Here is a 24,506-nt window from a genome sequence, read left to right on the forward strand (position 1 = left end):
GGCTCTTTTGATGATGAGTCAAACCTCTTCTAAGTCAAATCCTCTTCTCAGATACCTAATCCCCTCCCTCTGCTGTCTCCTTCCCTTTTTTTTTTTCGCAAACCTCTACTCCTCCTCCCAAAACATGTGAGACCTAGCTCTCAAGTCAGAGCTACACTTTCTTTCTCAGAGGTCACCTTCTATGGGTCACTGAGAATGGGGGAAGGGGAACAGAGGGTCAGGTTAGTTAGTTTACCTGCAGGTAAACAGAGACAATTATTGAGGAGGCAGTGAACCATGGACTGCTATCACTCTTCTAGGACCTCCATACTGCTGAGAGGGTCTCAAGTCCAAGCCTCTTAGGGAGTCACACACTAGTGCTTCCCTCAGAGACATGAGAGAAGTACTCTCTGGGAGAAGCTGTGATATTAGTAAACCCAGGAATGGTCCCGGGGTGGCTAATTTGGCATCCTTCTAGAATATTCTAAAACACCAAGTTGTTGACTACTTATGCCTAATACAATTGGATCTGTCTTCCTCATGGCTTCAGAGGTGGAGAGATCATCTTCTGCCCTCAGACAATGCTTCAATAGTCCCAAAACCCTCTCAATACATAAGATACTCTGCTATATTGCTTCCCATTCAGTAACCCTGGGGGCATAATAGTCCTTTATCAAATATTTTTTTGAATCTTAAAGGTTTTAAAAATATATTTAACCAGGTTATGACACTACCCTTTGAGACGAGGAGAGCAGAGGTTAGTCTAGGGACACGTGAGTTCTTCCAGAGACAATGTTTTAAAAGATTTTTTAAAAACTGCAGTCTTTTGAAATGGCATGAGTTTTTGACAGAAGGCAGCCTGGGCCTAAGTATGCCTAAGAGTGCCATCAGCTGTCCCTGGCAGTCTATTTTTATTGGAATTTGTGAAGACAGCAGATGCATTCCCAGAGCTCACTCACTGGTACAATGGCTCTCACCACCACCCATTTCCCAGGGTTGGGATGCCAACAGTTAGAATTGTTGAATCACTGATTTCAGACTCAAGTCGTCAGAAGGACAATCTTCACACTCCAGATCATAATATTGTACTTACAGAGGCATCTACATCAGATACCCTCTTCATGGAAGTCTCAAAAATGGTATACTCAATGCAGAAAATAAATAAGAAATATAAACAGGTCTACAGTGTACTCACATGCCCTAGGGGAAATAAGCCAGAGGACAGCAAATTCAGAAGGGCTTTTTTGTACAATTCATCACTTTCCTTGGCTCAGATGCCTTGACTCTGTCACACTGAAAACTCACCTCTCTTCTGAGCCTGTTGCTGACATGCTGAGTCCTGCTTCAGTACCCCTGGAACCAAAAGCCATGTCATCTTTGAAAAAGGTTAAGAACACCTCCAACCGATGGTCTCTATCACTTGTCTTTCTCAAGGTCCCCATCTGATAAAGACTGAGATAGCAGGCAATCGCCTTGTCCCTGTGCATTGGAATGGAAGATCTGCAGACTGAACAAAGCTCAAGTAGCTGTCACTGTGGGAAGAACCAAGGGCATCTTCTTAAGGGTCAGGAGAGGATGAGAGGCCTGTACAGCCCATCCGCCTTTCTTCTCTCCAGGATTCTTTCTGATTCAACCTTCGCTCTAAATAAGATTCTACTGTCTCAAGGTCACTCCTCTACTATAGGGTCTCTGATAGAGGAGCCCACAGGGAGCTAAGTGAGTCTTTCCTATAAACCTAAATTCCTGCCTTTAATGCTCCTCAAAATAACTTAATCCAAGGGCAGTTCCTCTTTATAGATACTGGGGCCCTCTAATGTACAAATATCCATTGGAATATAACCATCTACCTTCAAGCAAATCCATAAGTCATATTTTGAAAATCATACTTTTAGGTAAGAAATAAATATAGTTATAAGGAAGGTACTGAAATATTATTTATATACAGCTCTCAGGACTATAAAAATGGTTGATATCTTAGAAATTTTCCAAATAAAACTTTAATAGAAGCTATTCTTTAAGGCAGAGATAGAATCTTAACACTTGATGAATACCTACTATGAGTCAGAGACTATGCTGGGAAAGGATATAATTCGATTTAAATACATTTCACCTTTAGGTGATTCTGTGAATTTTCTCTTCTTTCTTTTTTTCCCTTCTCTCTCTAACACTAATAATATAGCCCCTATGCCCCAACTTCCAGAAAAATATAGTTCCTATACCCCCCAACTTTCATATTTGGTATATCGGCAGACGAGCTTCACATAGGCAGAAAATGACGGTGAAGGGGTTTTATTAAAAAGTGATGGCTTCAGCCAGGCACAGTGACTCATGCCTGTAATCCTAGCACTTTGGGAGGCTCAGGCAGGCAGATCACCTAAGGTCAGGAATTTGAGACACACCTGGCCAACATGGTTAAAGGCCATCTCTACTAAAAATACAAAAATTAGCTGTATTTTTGTGGTGATGGATGCCTGTAATCCCAGCTACTCTGGAGGCTGAGGCAGGAGAATCGCTTGAAACAGAAGGCAAAGGTTGCAGTGAGCTGAGATCGCACCACCGCACTCCAGCCTGGGACACAGGGCGAGTCTCCAGATCAAAAATAAAGAAAGAAAGAAAGTGATGGCTTTATGGTCTGAGCAAAGAAAAATGCCCCACTATATTTCTCTATACATTCATAAACATATACCCATTTCCTATATAAAGAAAATATGAACATCTCCTATGTACAGGAATATGCAGTTTTATTAAGCTTTGCTTTATTGAGCTTTACAGATTCTGTGCTTTTTTAAAAATTGAAGCTTTGTGGCAACTCTGCATTGAACAAGTCTACTGATACCATTTTTCCAGCAGCACATGCTCACTTAATGTCTCTGTCACATTTTGGTAATTCTTACAATACTTCAAGCTTTTTCTTTATTATATCTGTTATGTTGATCTGTAATCAGTGATCTTTGATGTCACTATTGTAATTGTTTTGGGCCACAAGCCACGCCCATATAAGACAGTAAACTTAATCAATAAATGTGTGTGTGCTTTCTTGAGGGGAGCTCTGAAAAAACTGTTTTTAAATAAAAAAGTAAATGCTGTGTGTCCTCTGACTGCTCCAGTGACTGTCCTTTCCCTGTCTTTTTCCCTCTCCTTGAGCATCTCTATTCTCTGAGACACGACAATATCGAAATTAAGCCAGTAAATAACCCTACAATGGCTTGTAAGTGTTCAAGCGAAAAGAAGGGTCGCACATCTCTCACTTTAAATCAAAAGCCAGAAATGATGAGCCTTCATGAGGAAGGCGTATTGAAAGCCAAGAGAGGTTGCAAGCCAGGCCTCTTGCACCAAACAGTTAACCAAGGGGTGAATGCAACTTGGAAAAGTTCTTGAAGGAAATTAAGAGTGCTACTCCAGTGAACACATTAATGATACCAAAGTGAAACAATCTTTTTTTTTTTTTTTTTTGAGACGGGGCTGGAGTGCAGTGGCCAGATCTCAGCTCACTGCAAGCTCCGCCTCAGCCTCCGGAGCAGCTGGGACTACAGGCGCCCGCCATCTCGCTCGGCTAGATTTTTGTATTTTTAGTAGAGACGGGGTTTCACCAGTGTTAGCCAGGATGGTCTCGATCTCCTGACCTCAGTGATCCGCCCATCTCGGCCTCCCAAAGTGCTGGGATTACAGGCTTGAGCCACCGCGCCCGGCCAAAGTGAAACAATCTTACTGCTGATAAGGAGAAAGTGGCCTGATAAGATCAAACCAGCAACAACATTCCCTTAACCCAAAGCCTAATCCAGAGCAGGACCCTAACTCTCTTCAATTCTATGAAGACTGAGAGAGGTGAGGAAGCTGGAGAAAAAAAGTTTGAAGCTAGCAGAGGTTGGTATATGGGGTTTAAGGAAAAAAGCCATCACCATAAACATAAAAGTGCAAGTAAAGCAGCAAGTGCTGATGTAGAAGCTGCAGCAAGTTATCCAGATCTAGCTAAGATCACTGATGAAGGCAGCTACGCTAAACAACAGATTTTTTTTTTTTTTTTTTTTTTTTTTTTTTTTTTTTTTTTTTTTGAGACGGAGTCTCGCTCTGTCACCCAGGCTGGAGTGCTGTGGCCGGATCTCAGCTCACTGCAAGCTCCGCCTCCCGGGTTCACGCCATTCTCCTGCCTCAGCCTCCCGGGTAGCTGGGGCTACAGGCGCCGCCACGTCGCCCAGCTAGTTTTTTGTAGTTTTTAGTAGAGACGGGGTTTCACCGTGTTAGCCAGGATGGTCTCGATCTCCTGACCTCGTGATCCGCCCGTCTCGGCCTCCCAAAGTGCTGGGATTACAGGCTTGAGCCACCGCACCCGGCCTACAACAGATTTTCAATGTAGACAAAACAGCCTTATATTGGAAGAAGATGCCATCTAGGACTTTCATAGCTAGAGAGGAGAAGCCAATGCCTTCAAAGCTTCAAAGGACCTACTGACTCTCTCGTTAGAGGCTAATGCAGTTGATGACTTTATAAGTTGAAGCCAGTGCTCATTTACTCTTCCAAAAATCATAGAGCCCTTAAGAATTATGCTTAATCTATTCTGCCTATGCTTTATAAATAGAACAACAAATCCTGAATGATAGCACCTCTGTTTACAGCACGGTTTACTGAATATTTTAACCTTGCTGTTGAGACCCACTGCTTAGGAAAAAAAATCAAAATATGGCTGCTCATTAACAAGGCACCTGGTCACCCAAGAGCTCTGATGGAGATGTACAAGGAGATGAATGTTGTTTTCATGTCTGCTAGCACAACATCTATCATCCATTCTGGGATGGATGAACAGATGGATGAATGAATGGATTCATTCCTTCATTCATTTATTCAAGATAGAGTCCTGCTTTGTTATCCAGGCTGGAGTGCAGTGACATGGCTCACTGTAGCCTCGATCTCCTGGGCTCAAGTGATCTTCCCACCTCAGCCTCCCGAGTAGCTGGCATTACAGGCCATGTGCTATCATGACTGGCAAATTTTTGTATTTTTTGTAGAGACAGGGTTTCCCTATGTTGTCCCAGCGGGTCTTGAACTCCTGGACTCAAGCGATCCACCTGTCTTGGCCTCCCAAAGTGCTGGGACTACAGGTGTAAACCACCATGCCCAGCCAAGGAGTAAGTTTAACTTTCAAGTCTTATTTAGGAAATACCTTTTGTAAGGCTATGCCTGCCAAGTGATTCCTCTGATGGATCTGGGCAAAGTCAACTGAAAACCTGCTAGAAAGGACTCGCCTTTATAGATGCCATTAGAACATCAGAAATTCATGGGAGGAGGTCAAAATATCAATACTAACAGTTTAGAAGAAATTGATTCCAACCCTCATGGATAACTTTGAAAGGTTCAGGACTTCAGTGGAGGATGTAACTGCAGATATGGTAGACACAGCAGGAGAATTAGAATGAGAAGTGGCACCTGAAGATGTGGCTGAATTGCTACAATCTCATGATCAAACTTGAACAGATGAGTAGTTGCTTCTTATGGATGAACAACGAAAGTTGTGTCGTGAGATGGAAACTACTCCTGGTGAACATGCTGTGAACATTGTTGAGATGAAAATAAAGGATTTAGAATATTACATAAACTTAGTTGGTAAAGCAGTAGCAGAGTTTGAGAGAATTGACTCTAATTTTGAAAGAAGTTCTACTGTGGGTAAAATACTATCAAAGAGCCACAGAGAAATCTTTCTTGAAAGGAAGAGTCCATTTGATGTGGCAACTGTCAATGTGGTCTTATTTTAAGAAATTGTCACATCCACCCTAAGCTTCAGCAACCACCATCCTGATCAACAGTGGCCAACAACACTGAGGCAAGACTTCCCAGCAGCAAAAAGATTACAACTCCCGAAGGCTTAGATGATCGTTAGCTTTTTTTTTTTTTTTTAGCAACAAAGTATTTTTTTAATTAAGGTATATACATTGTTATTTTATACATAATGCTATTGCAGACTTAATAGACTATAGTAGAGTGTAAATACAATCACTGCTTCCTTGTTTGTTTGTTTTGAGACAAGGTCTCACTCTGTTGCCCAGGCTTGCGTACAGTGGTGTGATCTTGGCTCACTGCAGCTCCGACCTCCCAGTCTCAATCGACTCTCCCACCTCAGCCTCCCAAGTAGCTGGAACTACAGGCACATGTCACCATGATCGGCTAATTTTTGTATTTTTTGTAGGGACAAGGTTTCAGCATGTTGCCCAGGCTGATCTCAAACTCCTGGGCTCAAGCAATCTGTCCATCTTGGCCTCCCAAAGTGTTGGTATTAGAGATATGTGCCATCACACCCAGCAAACATAACTTTATATGCACATGTGACTTGCTTTATTGTGATATTAGCTTTATTGCAGTGGTCTTGAACTGAACTCACAGTATCTCTGAGGTATGCCTGTAAATGCTGTACTCGATATACAAATCTGGGCCTGTATTCATCCAGTGGAAAAAACACTACATTTGGAGTTTAGATCCCATCTCTGCTACTTTCTAGCAATGTGACTTTGGGCAAATTCTTTAAACTTCTTGAGCTTCTATTTTTTCCACTCCTAAAATGTAGGTTGTAACATTTACCTCATAAAGTGTTTGGAAAACCAAGTGATATAAAGTACATGAAAAGAGGGAGGTAGAGCAAGATGATCAAACAGAAGCCTTCAGCAATTGTCCCTGCTGAAGGAACACCAAATTGAAGAACTACACAAAAACACACTTTCATAAGAGCCAAAAATCAGGTAAGTGATCACAGTACCTGATTTTAACATCATATTAAGAAAACAGGCATTGAAGAGGGAAGGGAGGAGGGAGGGAGAACACAGTGATTGTGAAGCTTTGCATTGGAACTCTGTGCTGCCCTGACACAGTGGAAAGCAATATGAGGCAGAACTCAGCCAGTGCCCACAGAAGGAGCATTTAGGCCAGCCCTAGCCAGAGGGGAATAGCTCATCCCAGCAGTCAGAACCTGAGTTCTGGCAAGCCCTTCCACTGTGGGTTACAGTGCTCTGGGTTCCTAAATAAACTTGAAAGGCAGTCTAGGCCACAGGGACTGCAATTCCTGGGCAAATCCTGGAGCTGTGCTGGTTTTGGAGCCAGTGAACTTGGGGAGCATACCATCTAGTGAGATACCAGCCGGGGCTGTTAAGAGAATGCTTGCACCACACTTCCCCCAACCTCAGGCAGCACAGCTCGCAGCTCTTGCAGAGACTCCTTCCTCCTGCTTAGGAGAGAAAAGGATAGAGTGAACAGGACTTTCTCTTGCAACTTGGATACCGGCTCAGCCACAGTAGTATGGGGCACCAGGCACAGCCGTGAGGCCCCCATTCTAGGCCCTGTCTCCCAGATGACATTTGAAAACACACTCTAAGCAGGAAGAAAACCCACTGCCTTGAAGGGAAGGAGCTAGTCCTGGCAGGATTCACCAGCTGCTGACTAAAAAGCCCTTGGGCCCTGAATAATCAGCAGTGGTATCCAGGCAGTACTTGCTATGTGCTTGGATGAGACTCAGAGATATGCTGGCTTCAATTGTGACCCAGCACATTCCCAGCTGGATGGCTATGAGGAGAGACTCTTTCTGCTTGAGGAAAGTAGAGAGAGGAATAAGAAGACTTTGTTTTACAACTTGGGTACCGGCTTGGCCCACTGGGGTAGAACACCAGGTAGATTCCTAAGGTTCCTGACTCCAGGCCCTGGCTCCCAGTTGGCATCTCTGGACCTACTTGGGGCCACAGTGAACTCACTGCCCTGAAGGGAAGACGTCTGGCTGGATTTACCACCTGCTGCTTGGAGAGTCCTTGGGCCTTGAGTGAACACAGGAGGTAGCCAGGCAGTGATCACCATAGGCCTTGGGTGAGCCCCAGTGCTGTATTGGCTTCAGGTCTGACACAGAGCAGTCCCAGTGATAGTGGCCATAGGAGTGCTTGTGTCATCATCCTTTCTCCAGCTCCAGGCAGCTCAGCACAGAGACAGAGTGTCCATTTGTTTGAGTGAAAGTAAAAGAAGAGTCTCCACCTAGTAATCCAGGGAATTCTCCCAGATCTTACCCAAGACAACCAAGGCAAGAGACACAGCATGACTGGGCTGGAGGTGCCCCCTAATGCAGGTATGGCTGCAATGTCCAAAGACTTAGATCACAACACCCAAATCCCTTCTAACAGTTGGAAAGCCTTCCCAAGAAGGATGGGGACAAACAAGCCCAAACTGTGAAGATTACAACAAATACCTAACTCTTCAATGCCCAGACACTGAAGTATATCCACAAACATCAAGACCACCCATGAAAACATGACCTCACCAAACAAACGAAATAAGACACCAGTGACCAATCCCAGAGAGACAGAGATATGTGTCCTTTCAGACAGAGAATTCAAAATAGCTGTTTTGAGGAGGCAAAACAGAATTCAATAATAGAATAAAATTAAGAAAGATGTTGAAATAATTTAAAAGAATCCCATCAGATAAAATTAAGAAAGAGATTGAAATAATTAAAAAGAATCAAGCAGAAATTCTGGAGTGAAAAATGCAATTGACATACTGAAGAATACATCTGAGTCTCTTAACGAATTGATCAAGCAGAAGAAAGAATTAGTGAGCTTGAAGACAGGCTATTTGAAATACACAGTCAGAGGAGACAAGAGAAAAAAGAATAAAAAGCAATGAAGCACACTTAAAAGATCTAGAAAATAGCCTCAAAGGGGCAAATCTAGAAGTTATTGTTCTTAAAGAGGAAGTAGAGGGACAGACTGAAGTAGAAAGATTATTCAAAGGAATAACAGAAAACTTCTCAAACCTAGAGAAAGATATCAATATTTAAGTACAAGGAGGTTATAGGACATCAAGCACAGTTAACCCAAAGAAGACTACCTCAAGACATTTAATAATCAAACTCCAAAGGTCAAGGATTTTAAAAAGATCCTAAAAGTAGCAAGAGAAAAGGAACAAATATCATACAAAGGAGATCCAATATATCTGGCAGCAGACTTCTTAGTGTAAACCTTACAGGCCAGAAGAAAGTGTCACAATATGTTTAAAATGCTAAAAGAAAAAAAAAAAAAAAAAACTTTTATCTTAGAAGAGTATATCCAGCAAAAATATCCTTCAAGCATGAAGGAGAAATAAAGATTTTTCCCAGACAAACAAAAGCTAAAGAATTTCATCAACACTAGACCTGCCCTACAAGAAACGCTAACGGGAGTTCTTCAATCTGAAAGAAAAAGACATTAATGAGCAATAAGAAATGATCTGAAGGTACAAAGCTAATAGTAAGCACACAGAAAAACATACACATTGTAACAGTGTAATTGTCTGTAAGCTACTCATATCTTGACTAGAAAGACTAAAATATGAAGCTATCAAAAACAGTAACTAAAATAACTTTTCAAGAGATAGGGAGTATAATAAGATATAAATAGAAACAACAAAAAGTTAAAAAGCAGGGGATGAAGTTAAAGTGCTGAGAGTTTCCATTAGTTTTCTCTTTGCCTAATTGTTTGTTTGTTTATACAATCAGTGTGAAGTTGGCATCAGTTTAAAATAACAGGTTATAAGATATTTTTTGCAAGCCTTATGGTAACCAGAAATCAAAAAACATACAACAGATACACAAAAATAAAAAGCAGAAAATTAAAACATAACACCAGAGGAAAAAAAAACATATAACTGATACACAAAAAATAAAAATAGGAAGTTAAAACATAACACCAGAGAAAATCACCTTCACTAAAAGGAAGACAGGAAGGACAAAGGAAGAGAAGACCACAAAATAACCAGAAAACAAATAACAAAATGGCAGAATTAAGTCATTACTTATCAACAATAACACTGAATGTAAATGGATTAAACTCTCCAACCAAAAGACACAGAGTGGTTGAATGGATTAAAAACAACAACAACAACAAAAATAAGAATAAAAAAAAAGAAGGTCCCATGATCTGTTGCCTACAAGAAACACACTTTACCTATAAAGACACACAAAGAATCAAAGTAAAGGAGTGGAAAAAAATATATATTCCATGCAAATGGAAACCACAAAAGAGCAGGAGTAGCTATACCTACATCAGACAAACTAGATTTAAAGACAAAAATTACAAAAAGAGACAAAGAAGGTCATTTTTATAATGATAAAGGGGTCAATTCAGTAAGAGGGAATAACAATTATAAATATATATGCACCAAGCACTGGAGCACCCAGATATATACAGCAAATATTATTTGCACTACAGAGAGAAAGACAGAGAAAGAGAGACCACAAAACAATAATAGCTGGAGACTTCAACACCTCACTTTCAGCAATGAACACATCATCTAGACAGAAAGTCAGTGAAGAAACCTAGGACTTATCTGCACTGTAGACCAAACTAACCTAATAAATATTTACAGAACATTTCATCCAAAGGCTAAAGAATACATATTCTTTTTTTTTTTTTTTTTTTTGAGACGGTGTCTCACTCTGCCGCCGAGTCTGGAGTGCAGTGGTCGGATCTCAGCTCACTGCAAACTCTGCCTCCTGGGTTTACGCTATTCTCCTGCCTCAGCCTCCCGAGTAGCTGGGACTATAGGCGCCCGCCACCTCACCCAGCTAGTTTTTTGTATTTTTTAGTAGAGACAGGATTTCACCGTGTTAGCCAGGATGGTCTTGATCTCCTGACCTCGTGATCCATCTGTCTCGGCCTCCCAAAATCCCTCCCTGGGATTACAGGCTTGAGCCACCATGCCCAGCCTAAGAATACATATTCTTATCCTTAGCACGTGGATCATATGACAGACCATATGTTAGGCCACAAAAACAATCTTTAAAAATTTATATAAAATAAAATTATATCAAGTATCTTCTCTGATGACAATAAAATAAAAGTAGAACTCAATAACGACAGGAATTTTGGAAACTATACAAACACATGGAAATTAAACAATATGCTCCTGGGCCAGGTGCAGTGACTCATACCTGTAGTCCCAGTACTTTGGGAAACCTGAGTCAGGAGGATTGCTTCAGCCCAGGAGTTCAAGAGCAGCCTGGGCAACATAGTGAGACCCTGTCTCTACAAGTAAACAACAACAATAACAAAAACAAGCAAAGACACAATATGCTCCTGAATGACCAGTGGGTCAATGAAAACATTAAGAAAGGAATTTTAAAATTTCTCAAAACAAATGATAATGGAAATACAACATACCACAACCTATGGGATATAGCAAAGGTAAACTAAGAGGAAAGTTTATAGCAAAAGGAACCTTGATATTATTTGGCTGTGTCGCCACCCAAATCTCAACTTGAATTGTATCTCCCAGAATTCCCACGTGTTCTGGGAGGGACCCAGAGAGAGGTAATTGAATCATGGGGGCCAGTCTTTCCTGTGCTATTCTCATGATAGTGAATAAGTCTCACAAGATCTGATGGGTTTACTAGGGGTTTCTGCTTTTGCTTCTTCCTCATTTTCTCTTGCTGCCACCATGTAAGAAGTGCCTTTGGCCTGCCGCCATGATTCTGAGACCTCCCCAGCCATATGGAACTGTAAGTCCAATTAAACCTCTTTTTTTTTCCCAGTCTCGGATATATCTTTATCAGTAGTGTGAAAACAGACTAATACAAGCCTACATCAAAAAAGTAGAAACACTTCATATAGCCTAACCAGTGCATCTTAAAGAACTAGGAAAGCAAGAGCAAACTAAATCCAAAATTAGTAGAAGAAAGGAAATAATAAAGATCAGAGGCCGGGCGCGGTGGCTCAAGCCTGTAATCCCAGCACTTTGGGAGGCCGAGACGGGTGGATCACGAGGTCAGGAGATCGAGACCCTCCTGGCTAACACGGTGAAACCCCGTCTCTACTAAAAATACAAAAAACTAGCCGGGCGAGGTGGCGGGCGCCTGTAGTCCCAGCTACTCGGAGGCTGAGGCGGGAGAATGGCGGGAACCCGGGAGGCGGAGCTTGCAGTGAGCTGAGATCCGGCCACTGCACTCCAGCCTGGGTGACACAGCGAGACTCCGTCTCAAAAAAAAAAAAAAAAAAAAAAAGATCAGAGCAGAAATAAGTTAAATCAAAATGAACGAAACAATACAAAAGGTCAATGGAACAAAAAGGTGATTTTTTGAATTATAAACAAAATCAATAAACCTTTAACCAGACTAAGAGAAAAAGAGAGAAGACACAAATAAAATCAGAGATGAAAAAGGAGACATTACAGCTGATACCACAGAAATTCAGAGGATCATTAGAGACTATCATAAGCAATTAAATGCCAACAAACTGGAAAAGCTAGAAGAAATGGATACATTTCTAGACACATACAACCTACCAAGACTGAATCATTAAGAAATCCAAAACCTGAACAGACTAATAACAAGTAATGAGATCAAGGCCATAATTAAAAGTCTCCCAGCAAAGAAAAAAATGCCAGGACCCTATGGCTTCACTGCTGAATTTTATAAAACATTTAAAGAAGAACTAAAACCTATCCCACTGAAACTACTCCACAAAATAAAGGAGAAAGTAATATTTCCAAATTCATTCTGCAAGGCCAGTACTACCCTGATAGCAAAACCAGAAAAAGGCATATCAAAAAAAGCTACAAGTCAATGTCCTGATGAACACTGATGCAAAAAGCCTCAACAAAGTACTAGCAAATTGAATGCAACAATACATTTAACAAGTTTATCCATCATGACCAAGTGGGATTTATCCCAGGAATGCAAGCATGCAAATCAATCACAAATCAATCAGTGTAACATATCACATCAACTGAAAGACAAAAACCATATGATTATTTTAATTGAGGCTGAAAAGCATTTGATAAAATTCAACATCCCTTCATGATAAAAATCCTCAAAAAACCAGGAATACAAGGAACATACTTCAACACAATAAAAGCCATATATAACAGATCCATAGCTAGTATCATACTGAACAGGGAAAAACTGAAACCTTTCCTCTAAGATTTAAAACAAGACAAGGATGCCCCCTTCCACCACTGTTATTTAACATAGTACTGGAAGTCCTAGCTACAGCAATAAAACAAGAAAAAAAATAAAGTCATCCAAATTGGAAAATAAGGAGTCAAATTATCCTTGTTTGCAGATGATAGGATCTTATATTTGGAAAAAACTAAAGACTCCACAAGAAAGCTACTAAAACAGACAAACAAATTGAGTAAAATTGCAGGATACAAAATCAACATACAAAAATCAGTAGTATTTCTATATGACAACAGTAAACTATCTGAAAAAGAAGTGAAAGATCTCTACAATGAAAACTATAAAACACCGATGCAAGAAATTGAAGAGGGCACCAAAAAATGCAAAGATATCCCATATTCATGGATTGAAAGAATCGATATTGTTAAAATGTCCATACTAACTCAAAGCAATCTACGGATTCAATGCAATGCCTATCAAAATACCAATGATGTTCTTTGCAAAAATAGAAACAATAGTCCTAAAATGTATATGGAATCACAAAAGACCCAGTATAGCCAAAGCCATCCTGAACAAAAAGAACAAAACTGGAAAAATCACTTTATCTGATTTCAAATTATACTACAGAGCTATGGTAACCAAAACAGCATGGTACTGGCATAAAAACAGACACACAGACCAATGGAACAGAATAGAGAACCCAGAAACAAATCTATACATCTGCAGTAGAAACTCATTTTAAACTCATTTAAAACAATGGTGCCAAGAACATACATTGGAGAAAGCATAGTCTCTTCAATAAATGGCACTGGGAAAATTAGCCATATGCAGAAGAATAAAACTAGACCCCTCTTTCTTGCCATATACAAAAATCAAATCAAAATAAATTATGTACTTCAATCTAAGACCTCAAACTGTGAAACTAATAAAAGAAAACACTGGGGAAACTTTCTAGGACATTGTTCTGGGCAAATATTTATTGAGTAATATCCACAGGCACAGGCAACCAAAACAAAAATAGATAAATGAGATCATATCAAGTTAAAAAGCTTTTGCACAACAAAGGAAACAGTCAACAAAGTGAAGACACAATGCACGGAATGGGAGAAAATATCTGCTATCCATCTGACAAGGGATTAATAACTAGAATATATAAGGAGCTCAAACAACTCAATAGGAAAACAATCAAATAATCTGATTAAAAATGGGCAAAAGATGTGAAAAGACATTTCTCAAAAGAAGACATACAAATGGCAAACAGACATATGGAAAGGTGTTCAACATCACCGATCATCAGAGAAATGCAAATCAAAACTACAATGAGATATCATTTAGCCCCAGTTAAAACAGCTCTTATCCAAAAGACAGGCAATAACGAATGCTGGCAAAGATGTGGAGAAAAGGGAACCCTCATACACTGTTGGTAGGAACCCTCATACATTGTTGGTGGGAATGTAAATTAGTACAACTACTATAAGAACAGTTGGGAGGATCCTCAAAAAACTAAAAATAGAACTACCATATGATCCAGCAATCCTGCTGTTACACACCAAAAGAAAAGAAATCAGCATATGGAAGAGATATCTGCACTCCCGTGTTTACAGAAGTACTATTCACAGTAGCCAAGATTTGGAAGCAACCTAGGTGTCCATCAACAGACAAATTGATAAGGAAACTATGGTACATATACACAACGGAGTACTATTCAGACAAAAAAGAATGAAATCCTGTCATTTGCAACAATATGGATGAAGCTGGAGGACATTGCGTTAAGTGAAATAAGACATGCACACAAAGACAAACTGTGCATTCTCACTTACTTGTACTAAAAATTAAAATAATTGAACTCGGCCGGGCGCGGTGGCTCAAGCCTGTAATCCCAGCACTTTGGGAGGCCGAGACGGGCGGATCACGAGGTCAGGAGATTGAGACCATCCTGGCTAACATGGTGAAACCCCGTCTCTACTAAAAATACAAAAAAACTAGCCGGGCGAGGTGGCGGGCGCCTGTAGTCCCAGCTACTCAGGAGGCTGAGGCAGGAGAATGGCGTGAACCCAGGAGGCGGAGCTTGCAGTGAGCCGAGATTGAGCCACTGCACTCCAGTCTGGGCGACAGAGCGAGACTCCGCCTCAAAAAAAAAAAAAAAATAATTGAACTCATGGAGATAGAGAGTAGAATGGTGGTTATCAGAAGCTAGGAAAGATAGTGGTGGGGGGTATGATAATGGGTACGAAAATATAGTTAGAATGAATAAGATCTAGTATTTAATAGCTAACAGGGTGACTACAGCAACAATAATTTATTGTACATTTTTAAATAACTAAAAGAGTAAAATTGCACTGTCTGAGACACAAAGAAAGAATAAATGCTTTAGGTGATGGATAACCCATTTACCCTCATGTGATTATTAAGCATTATATGCCTGTATCAAAATATTTCATGTATCCCATAAATACGCACATCTACTGTGTATCCACAAAAAAATAAAAATAAAAAAATAAAGTACATGAAAATTTTCAATCATAAGATCAATTCTGTAAGGCAAATGTCATCTGTATTCTACAGATCTATAGAGGAGAAAACTCATACAAAAAAAACCATGTGATTCACCCAAGGTCACACAAGAAGCAATCAGAGGAGTAAGGAATTAATCCTATCTGATTCCAAACACTCAGATTCCCCTTTTCCCCCTCATGGCACAGACAAGTTCTGTCTCCCCTGCTGCCCTCTCTTCAGGGTTTTCTGACATGGAAAGGTTCTCCAGTAATGGCTCTTCTATTCCTGCTGGCCTAGGCCCTCACCTACTCACAGCCACTTGGAGTTAACCAAGTAGGGCAAACATAGTAGGTGATACCTGGTTTGCTAGCAGTAAAAATGTCCACATTGGAGGAAATGGAGGAGATGGGACTAGAAACCACAATGACAGCATACGGCACACTGCTGGACCAATATCCTACGGAGAAAGGTTGAAGTATAGAGAGACTGGCAAGGCACTGTGCAGATCTCTAATTTCGAACCTTTATTCTTTCTATCATTACTGACTCCCTGCACTGAGCACTGAGGCTTCTTGTGTATGCAGATTTCTTTCTTTCTTTCCTGTTTTTTTTTTCAAGAGACAGGATCTCACTCTGTAACCCAGGCTGGAGTGCCGTGATACAATCATAGCTCACTGCAGCCTCGACCTCCTGGGCTCAAGCAATCCTTCTGCCTTAGCCCTGCCCGCAAGTAGCTAGAACTGTAGATGCATGCCACTACACCCAGCTAATTTAAAACAAAAATTTTTTTAGAGTTGGGGTCTCACTATGTTGCCTAGGCTGGTCTCAAATTCTGGGCTCAAGTGAGCCTCCTGCTTCGGCCTCCAGAGTAGCTGGGATTACCAGTGCAAGCCACCACTCCCCCTATGTATACATATTTCATCTTCACCTTTGGAGTTTAGGTTCTATTAGATTGGTCACAGGGCCTGTGTGTGGCCCTGGAGTTTCCTTAATAGAGCATACAGAGTTCTGACTATCTGCACCCAGTCCATACCAAGGCCTTTCTTTAAAAGGTCTCTATCAGGGCCAGGAAAGACAGTGATTTTCAGGGAGGAAATAAGAAGCTGTCCATCTTTTTTTTCTAATGCCAAGCAAAATCCTTTCTGTTAGCCCAAATTCACAGATTCCTTTCCCATCATCAAGAACCTGCAATCCAAAGGTAGAGGGTGAGTGGCGGCGGCAAGCCACTGAAGTGGGCAGGCAACCCTAAAACTAAGAGGCCTAAACATCTCAGCAGCCCCAGGTTTTGTTTCCAGTTCAATTTCTTCTGCCCATAACATTCTGTTTGGTATGCTCATCTGTCTGACACGCTGATAATTAAGTAGCAATGCTAATTGATTTTATTATTGGATCACACAGAACAAGGCTTTCCCATGAGTTTGTATCTATTTCAGTATATGATGGTAATAACTATCTCATGAAAACTATTAGTAGAACATTATTTCCAGTACTTTGAGTTCATTTTGGAAACTCTGATTAATCAGGATCCTATACCCTGTGGAAATAGGAAACAGGCCCATTATCCCAATTAAAAGGTCCATTTGTAAGCAAGAACGTGGGCACTTTCTAACACGTGTGCCTCTGTTATACTCTTGTGTCTCAGCTCCATGATTCTGGGGCTGGGGGGGACTCTACAAGCACACTTCCCCTTTGCTGTCTGGCTCTGTGTCACACCAGCAGGGTGCTACAGGGATCCTGCAATGCTGGAGCAGGGAGGTAGGACCTGTTCAGTCCTGTTCCTGTCAGTGTCCCTCCAGGTAGGTGCAGCAGCTTGTCCCAGAACCACCTCATCCCACCTCCTGAGAGGTACCTGCACTGGCAGGGCAGTGCCCTCTCCTCCAGGTTGGGTTCTGGCTCTGAGGCCCCCCTTGTGCTTCTGGGTTGTGATAAGCCCAGCTTCTTCCTTGTGCTCTCCCAACCCTGAGAATGGTGGCTGTTTCCTGTGCCCCCGGCCCATGTTCTCTGTTGATTTATTCTGTCCTCCAATATCCATCATATTGATTTCTTTTATGAAATTGGCTGTTGAAATAACTTATGTAGTTTCTACTTTGCTGACAGAACCTAATACAGCACATTTGAGAGCCACGATTTCATTCATAACAGTGGTTAAACGGGAAGATTCTGAAATCAGTCACATCTGAGTGGGAATCTCAATTCATCTCTGTAGTGCCTGGTAACTTTGGAAAATTTAATTCACTTCTCTAGGTCTCATTTTTCTCAATCACTTCCATTTACACAATTAATAAATATTGAGCACCTACTAAGTACCAGGTACTACGCTAAGCATAGAGATACAATGATATACAAAACAAATTCCCTAACCTCCCAGAACTTCCTGTCATGTGAATTAAATGAGAGAACTCAGTAAGGGAGTTAACACAGTGCCAGGCACATGTCATCAGCCTTCCTCTCCATCCCATGACAGGAGAGCAAATACAAATGGGTCTTTAAAAAGGAAGTGTTTCCGTAGCTAAGTCTCTTCAGAAGATAAGATGGGTCTTTCCCCCAAAAAGGCTGAAGGTCTCTGTCTACAAAAAAACAAGGATTCATTGTGTGCCCTGCTATTCCTTCTGTTCAGAGCAGAGAAGTAATGACTCTGCGGCAGCACTCATTCAGAGGGAAATGAAACAGAGCAGCCCTAGAGAGGGAACACTACAACGTGACATTTTAAATAAATGCCGGAAAAACAGGTACCTGTGATACTGAGGAAAGAAAGGGCAACAGAAGAGGTATTGCAGGCCAGGACTGGGATCCAGAATGACCACAGAGTGTGAGTGAAAAGAAGATACCGGAAAGCTGCTATGCTAACCTCGGTCACAGTGACAGTCGTGTGTGTGTGTGTGTGTGTGTGTGTGTGTGTGTGTGTGTGTGTGTGTGAGATGGGGTCTCTGTCATCCTGGCTGGAGTGCAGTGGCATGATCAGAGCTCAATGTAGCCTTGACCTCCTGGGCTCAAACGATCCTCCTAGTAGCTGGGACTACAGACATGCGCCACTAGATAATTTTTAAACTTTTTGTAGAGACCAGCCTGGGCAACATAGAGAGACCCTGTCTCTACAAAAAGGATCCTCCTGCCTCAGCCTCCCAACATGTTGGGATTACAGACATAAGCCACCGGACCCAGCCCACAATGACAGTCTTTTTACCGAAAAGAATATATACGTGTGTGTGTGTGTGTGTGTGTGTGTGTGCGTGTGTGTTTCAGGACTTACTTTATACTTTCTACAGCAAGATTATATGCCTAGAAAGGCCAGGGAGGTGGTATAATGGAAAAGAGAGATTCTAGATTACATTCAAGCCTGAATCTAAAGGTTGTGGGCAAGAAAAGGCTGAAAAGAAATACATCCAATCTTCACATTTTGACACACTCCTTCCACTGTCTAGACATCAGGCATATTGTGCCAAGGATGGCCAATGTTCTCATTAGCACGGAAGTGTTTCTGTAAGACTTCTGGGTAGTTAAATTATTGAAAACCGTATCTTAACACATTGATACTATAAATGCAAACTCAATTCCTCGCCCTCACTGTTTTACACATTTTTGACATTATTATGAACATCAAAAGTCATAATGGAGAAAAACAACCATAGGAAATTATTATTAGAAGGTTTATTCCACATCCTTGCTCTGGGGCCTCATTATAAATAATTTACTGTCATGTAAGGAATTTAGAGTTCCAGAAGGCATGAAAAGCCTGGAGACAGTTTTATTCATAAATAAATGCCAACATTTAAACAATAAAGACAGTTTCAAAGTCGAGAACTATTGAAATAACAATATACACTGGCTGGATGATTTATTATGGTTGTGTTTATAGTCCAAATGGGAAGATAATTCAATTCCACCTGGAGAGTCATTATATGGCCAAGCCCAAGAGAAGTACTTTGGATAAGAGGTGATATTTCTATTTTTCCATTTCAAGCAAATTATTATTTCTGTATTTAGGACATCACCCAGGCAATTCCTTTCATGACATGTAGCACTCTTGGGCAATTAAAAACATTTATAAGGTAAAAGAAGGGACAAATGCCAAATTCAGAATGACCCATGGAACACTGAAGAACCCCCAGAGAACACTGATGTCTCAGACATAAGGCAAAATAATCCCTTCTGCTCAACAAAACTTAAATGAGCAGTGAGTATGCATCACAACAAGAACATTATTACCCAGCAGAAGCAATCTGCTGAATACAGATTTCATCTCCAAAAATGCCTCCTAACAGGATATGGGAGCAAATAGGTACCTCCTGATGGGATGGAGAACTATCCCTTGGCAAAATGTGGCATATGATCATATTCCCCCTTATTCCTCAACCACATACTTCAATCATGGAGCACAAGAACATGTTTATAATATATTATTGGATGTGGCAGACACATGCCTGAGTGTGGAGGCATTCTGTCAGAACAGCCTCCAGAATTCCTGGGCTTACATACCATCCAGACCATTGTGATGACTATAGTTTCTTTTCCCCAGAATGCTCAGAGATGTGTGATTTGGAGTTGTTAGCATCCGCTTGGTAGTTGGGGTTTGCAGGCTTGGTGTAGATCGAATTACATTAGGTTTCTTTGCAGGATGGATCTCTGATGGGGGGAAAAAGGTTTCTCAATTCAGAACATGATATTTAAAATATATGTGCACTTACATTGGCTAATAGGCACACATCTTATTACTTAATGAGCTGAGAGTCAGTTCCTCCTGAGCCAGCCAAGGACTTGCATAATGAGTCAGCTTCAAGTGGTGTTGCCATGGCTTTGCTTATCAAGTAAGCTGGTTTTTCCCCTGCTGGCTGGAGCTCTGAGCCTCAGGTTGTGAATACAAGCAAAAACAAAACAAAAAGCCACTTCAGAAGGTCACATACAACATGTGATTTACTAAGGGAATAAGGCATCTGACTCCTCAAGATATTAGACATCAAAAGGTTATCTGGAGAGGTAGCCTTGGGGCGAGGAGGGTAAAACACCTCTGTGCTCTGTCAAACCAGGCACCATGTCAGGTATGTGAGCTTTCTGAAAAACAGGATTCTTCCTCTGGCTCTGTAACCTGACAGAGTATGGGACCAGGATCAATTACTCGCAGCCTAGAACATTTTGATATAGATGAAACGTGAAACCAAAGTCCAATAGTCAAGAGGTAGATGAAATGCTTTATCTAAGGATATATCACAAAACTATAATGCGCATGTGGTATATGCATGTTTAACAAAAGTATATTGTTGTTAGCCATACAGCCCAGAACTACTTGCTCTTATTGTAGATGGACCGAAGCTGTAACACTGTAGGAACTGGATTTAAGAACCTCAGTTTACTACTAAAGCTGGGCAGCCTTTTTCTAAAGCTTAACCAGCTCACGGATTCTCAGAGTCATCATGCAGCTGGCCAACTATACACAAGCCATCCTGCCTTCTCACCCTTTTACTGAAGGTAAGGGCTGAGATATTGCCCTTATTTACTGGAATTTAGGAAAAGCCGTTGGAATTGTTAGAATTACTACATCTCTGGTCAAAGTCCCCACGTTTGCCAAAATTTAGAAATGGCTTAAATACTGCCACCCAAAAAAGTGATTTTTTGTTTTCTCCAACATGACATGACAAGTTTGCCAGCCTTGCGTTTCATTTAACCTCCACAGCCTATGCTCCATTCACACCAGACAAGCTGCTTTCAAGTCCTTGGACTCAGTGAAGCCTTTGTTCATCTGGTTCTCTTGGCCTTATGAGGGAGGAGAATATGCTTTTCCTATTTTTTTTTTTTTTTTTTTTTTTTTTTTTGAGACGGAGTCTTGCTCTGTCGCCCAGGCTGGAGTGCAGCGGCTGGATCTCAGCTCACTGCAAGCTCCGCCTCCCGCATTTATGCCATTCTCCTGCCTCAGCCTCCCGAGTAGCTGGGACTACAGGCGCCCGCCACATCACCCAGCTAGTTTTTTGTATTTTTTAGTAGAGACGGGGTTTCACCGTGTTAGCCAGGATGGTCTCGATCTCCTGACCTCGTGATCCGCCCAACTCGGCCTCCCAAAGTGCTGGGATTACAGGCTTGAGCCACCGCGCCTGGCCTTTTCCTATTTTTCTATCTATTTGAATTCTAAATATCTTTTAAGTCTGAAATTAACTATTACTTTCTTCAGGTAGGCTGCCCTAAAGCTCATTAGAAAAAATTCCTTCGTTGGCCAGGTGCAGTGGCTCACACCCGTAATACCAGTACTTTGGGAGGCCAAGGCAGGCAGACTGCATGAGTCCAGAGGTTCGAGACCAGCCTGAGCAACATGGTGAAACCCCATCTCTACAACAATTTTTAAAAATTAGCCAAGTGTGGTGCACACCTGTAGTCCCAGTCATTCAGGAGGCTGAAGTGGGAGGATCACCTGAGCCTGAGAGGTGGGCGTTGCAATGAGCCGAGATAGAGACATTGTACTCCAGCCTGGGTGACAGAGTGAGACTCTATCTCAAATAAAAAAAAAAAAAGAAAAAAGAAAAACACAAAAAACAGTCCTCCCTCCAAGTGCCCAACACATATTACCTGTAATTCTTTTATAGGATCTAATCCTTCGTTTTATTGTTCTTACCTGCTTGCTTTCCCCACTACACTAAGAATTTTGAGGGCAAGGTCTTACCCATCTTGGTGTTCCCCAAATCACTTAGTACAGTGTTTTCAACATATAAATACTCATAAATATATTGTGTAGGGATGTGGTTCAGCTAGTAAGAACAGCACAGGGTGAGCCTATCTGGCAGATATAGAGACCAATATGCCCATAGTAGGAGCACACAATTATTCATGGAAAGGCTAACAATGTTATATTCTTTTTTCTTTTGTCTTTTTTTTTTTTTTTTTTTTTTGAGACAGGGTCTCAACTGGTCGCTTGGGCTAGAGTGTGGTGGCACAATCTCAACTCACTGCAACCTCTGCCTCCTGGGCTCAAGCGATTGATCCTCCCACCTCAGCCTCCTGAGTAGTTGGGACCACAGGCATGTACCACCACACCTGCCTAATATTTGTATTTTTGGTAGAGACAGGGTTTTGCTATGTTGCCCAGGCTCAAACTCTTGGAATCAAGGAATCTGCCTGCCTCTCAAAGTGCTGGGATTACAGGCATGAGCCACCACGCCTGGCCTATTCTATTTTTTTGTGATCAGAAACTTTCCCATGCAAGGTGGGAAGGGGCATCTAGGAGTCAGTTCTGCCAGGGAATACAGACAGCACTCTTCAAGGACATTACCACCATTACCTAGGTCATGCCTACAATAACCATGTGACATTTTCAAGGGATATCAAAACAACTCTTTAACCCCTGAAAAATAAAGCAAGAAATGGCTGGGCGCGGTGGCTCATGCCTGTAATCCCAGCACATTGGGAGGCTGAGGCGGGTGGATCATGAGGTCAGGAGATCAAGACCATCCTAACAAGGTGAAACCTCGTCTCTACTAAAAATACAAAAATTAGCTGGGCCTGGTGGTGGGTGCCTGTAGTCCCAGCTATTCAGGAGGCTGAGGCAGCAGAATGGCATGAACCCGGGAGGTGGAGCTTGCAGTGAGCTAAGATTGCACCACTGCACTCCAGCCTGGGCAACAGAGCGAAATTCCGTCTCAAAAAAAAAAAAAAAAAAAAGAAAGAAAGAAAGAAGGAAAGAAAGAAAGCAAGAAGTAAGATAGTAGAGTAATATCAAAGAAGAAGCTTTGAGCCTCTGACTCCTGGAACATTTGGTTAAGGACTAGATAATATACCAAATTCAATTAATTTTTTTTTTTTTTTTGAGTCGGAGTCTCGCTCTGTCGCCCAGGCTGGAGTGCAGTGGCTGGATCTCAGCTCACTGCAAGCTCCGTCTCCCGGGTTTACGCCATTCTCCTGCCTCAGTCTCCCGAGTAGCTGGGACTACAGGCGCCCGCCACCTCGCCCGGCTAGTTTTTTGTATTTTTTAATAGAGATGGGGTTTCACCGTGTTAGCCAGGATGGTCTCGATCTCCTGACCTCGTGATCCACCCGTCTCGGCCTCCCAAAGTGCTGGGATTACAGGCTTGAGCCACCACGCCCGGCCCCAAATTCAATTAATTTTTAAAAGAGTTGATGTCTGCAGTCTGAACATTTCATAATTATAAATCTTTCTGTCAAAGCAACTCTGAGTACATATTTCACTTTACTGAAAAAGAATTATGAGAAGCACAAAAACATGCCATTCTTGCTTCTAGGTATGTGGAAAACCATTATTTTGTAAGTTATTTCTCTTAAAACTTTGTTTAAACAAAGAGATTATTGCATAGTAATTTTTTATACTATTCTTAATTGTGATATTTCAACATAAAAATGGAGCCATCATCTTTGGAGGTTGCCAAGTCAGATGGCATGATAAAAACCAGAAAGCAATACAAATGCCTCCCCTTCAAAGCACACCAAACTATACATATTTTAGACTTGGCGCAGTGGCTCACATCTGTAATCCCAGCACTTTGAGAAGTCAAGGCAGGAAGATCGCTTGAGGCCAGGAGTTTGAGACTAGCCTGGGCAACATAGCGAGACCCTGTCTCTACAAAAAACAAATAAAACAAAAAATTAAAACCTATAATTGGTTTAAGTTATAAACCAGTTTGATCTTATTTTAATAAGTAAATAAATTATTTAAAAAGAGGTGAGGTGAGTTAGAAACAGGGGAAGGATCTGAAGAAGAATATTAAGACTATTCATCGTAAGTACTAATTGAATGCTTTTTATTTTCTTTTTCACTTAATCTGTATTTATGAATGAATATACATTACATTTTTATTTGATGGCTTTTTGGAAAAAGTAAACGTATACCATAACTCTGTGTGTGTGTGTTGTGTGTGTTGGTAATAAAAGTTTCTGAAACAAAATAAACTGACTATATAGATAAAGGTATCCAATTTCAGCTATTTAAAGGGCCTGAATTAGTTTAGGTATGTCCATTTAGAACGGCCAAATACCTATAATATTCAGAAATTGCTCTTTGAGGTTTTCCTCTATTAGAAAATACCCACCTAAATACCCAATGATACATGCCAAAGGTTTCCTAGTGCTTTTGCTTTTCAGTGGACTTCCGGATAGTTCAGCATGTCTGTCTGCATCTGAGGAGAGAAAGAAACATGGAGATA

The 24,506-nt window shown here is 41.2% G+C and overlaps 1 protein-coding gene across 5 annotated transcripts in view; it reads right to left on the bottom strand.

Annotated features, from left to right (window-relative positions):
• MTA3 (metastasis associated 1 family member 3) overlaps positions 1-24,506 on the bottom strand; it is a 191,811-nt gene that overhangs the window by 12,283 nt on the left and 155,022 nt on the right. For 3 of the 5 annotated variants that reach the window (XM_030921240.1, XM_030921239.1, XM_030921243.1), the window contains exons 15-17: positions 24,393-24,479; positions 19,846-19,992; positions 1,253-1,332 (exon numbers count right to left, since the gene is read on the bottom strand). In XM_030921240.1, the coding sequence (XP_030777100.1) occupies positions 1,268-1,332; positions 19,846-19,992; positions 24,393-24,479 (299 nt within the window). In that variant the 3' untranslated portion in view covers positions 1,253-1,267. Of the gene's footprint in view, positions 1-1,252; positions 1,333-19,845; positions 19,993-24,392; positions 24,480-24,506 lie in introns of those variants that run through there. The other 2 variants (XM_030921242.1, XM_010382593.2) reach the window with 1 other exon arrangement.

This window comes from Rhinopithecus roxellana, chromosome 17, assembly GCF_007565055.1.
Source record: "Rhinopithecus roxellana isolate Shanxi Qingling chromosome 17, ASM756505v1, whole genome shotgun sequence".
In the NCBI taxonomy this organism is placed as follows: domain Eukaryota; kingdom Metazoa; phylum Chordata; class Mammalia; order Primates; family Cercopithecidae; genus Rhinopithecus; species Rhinopithecus roxellana.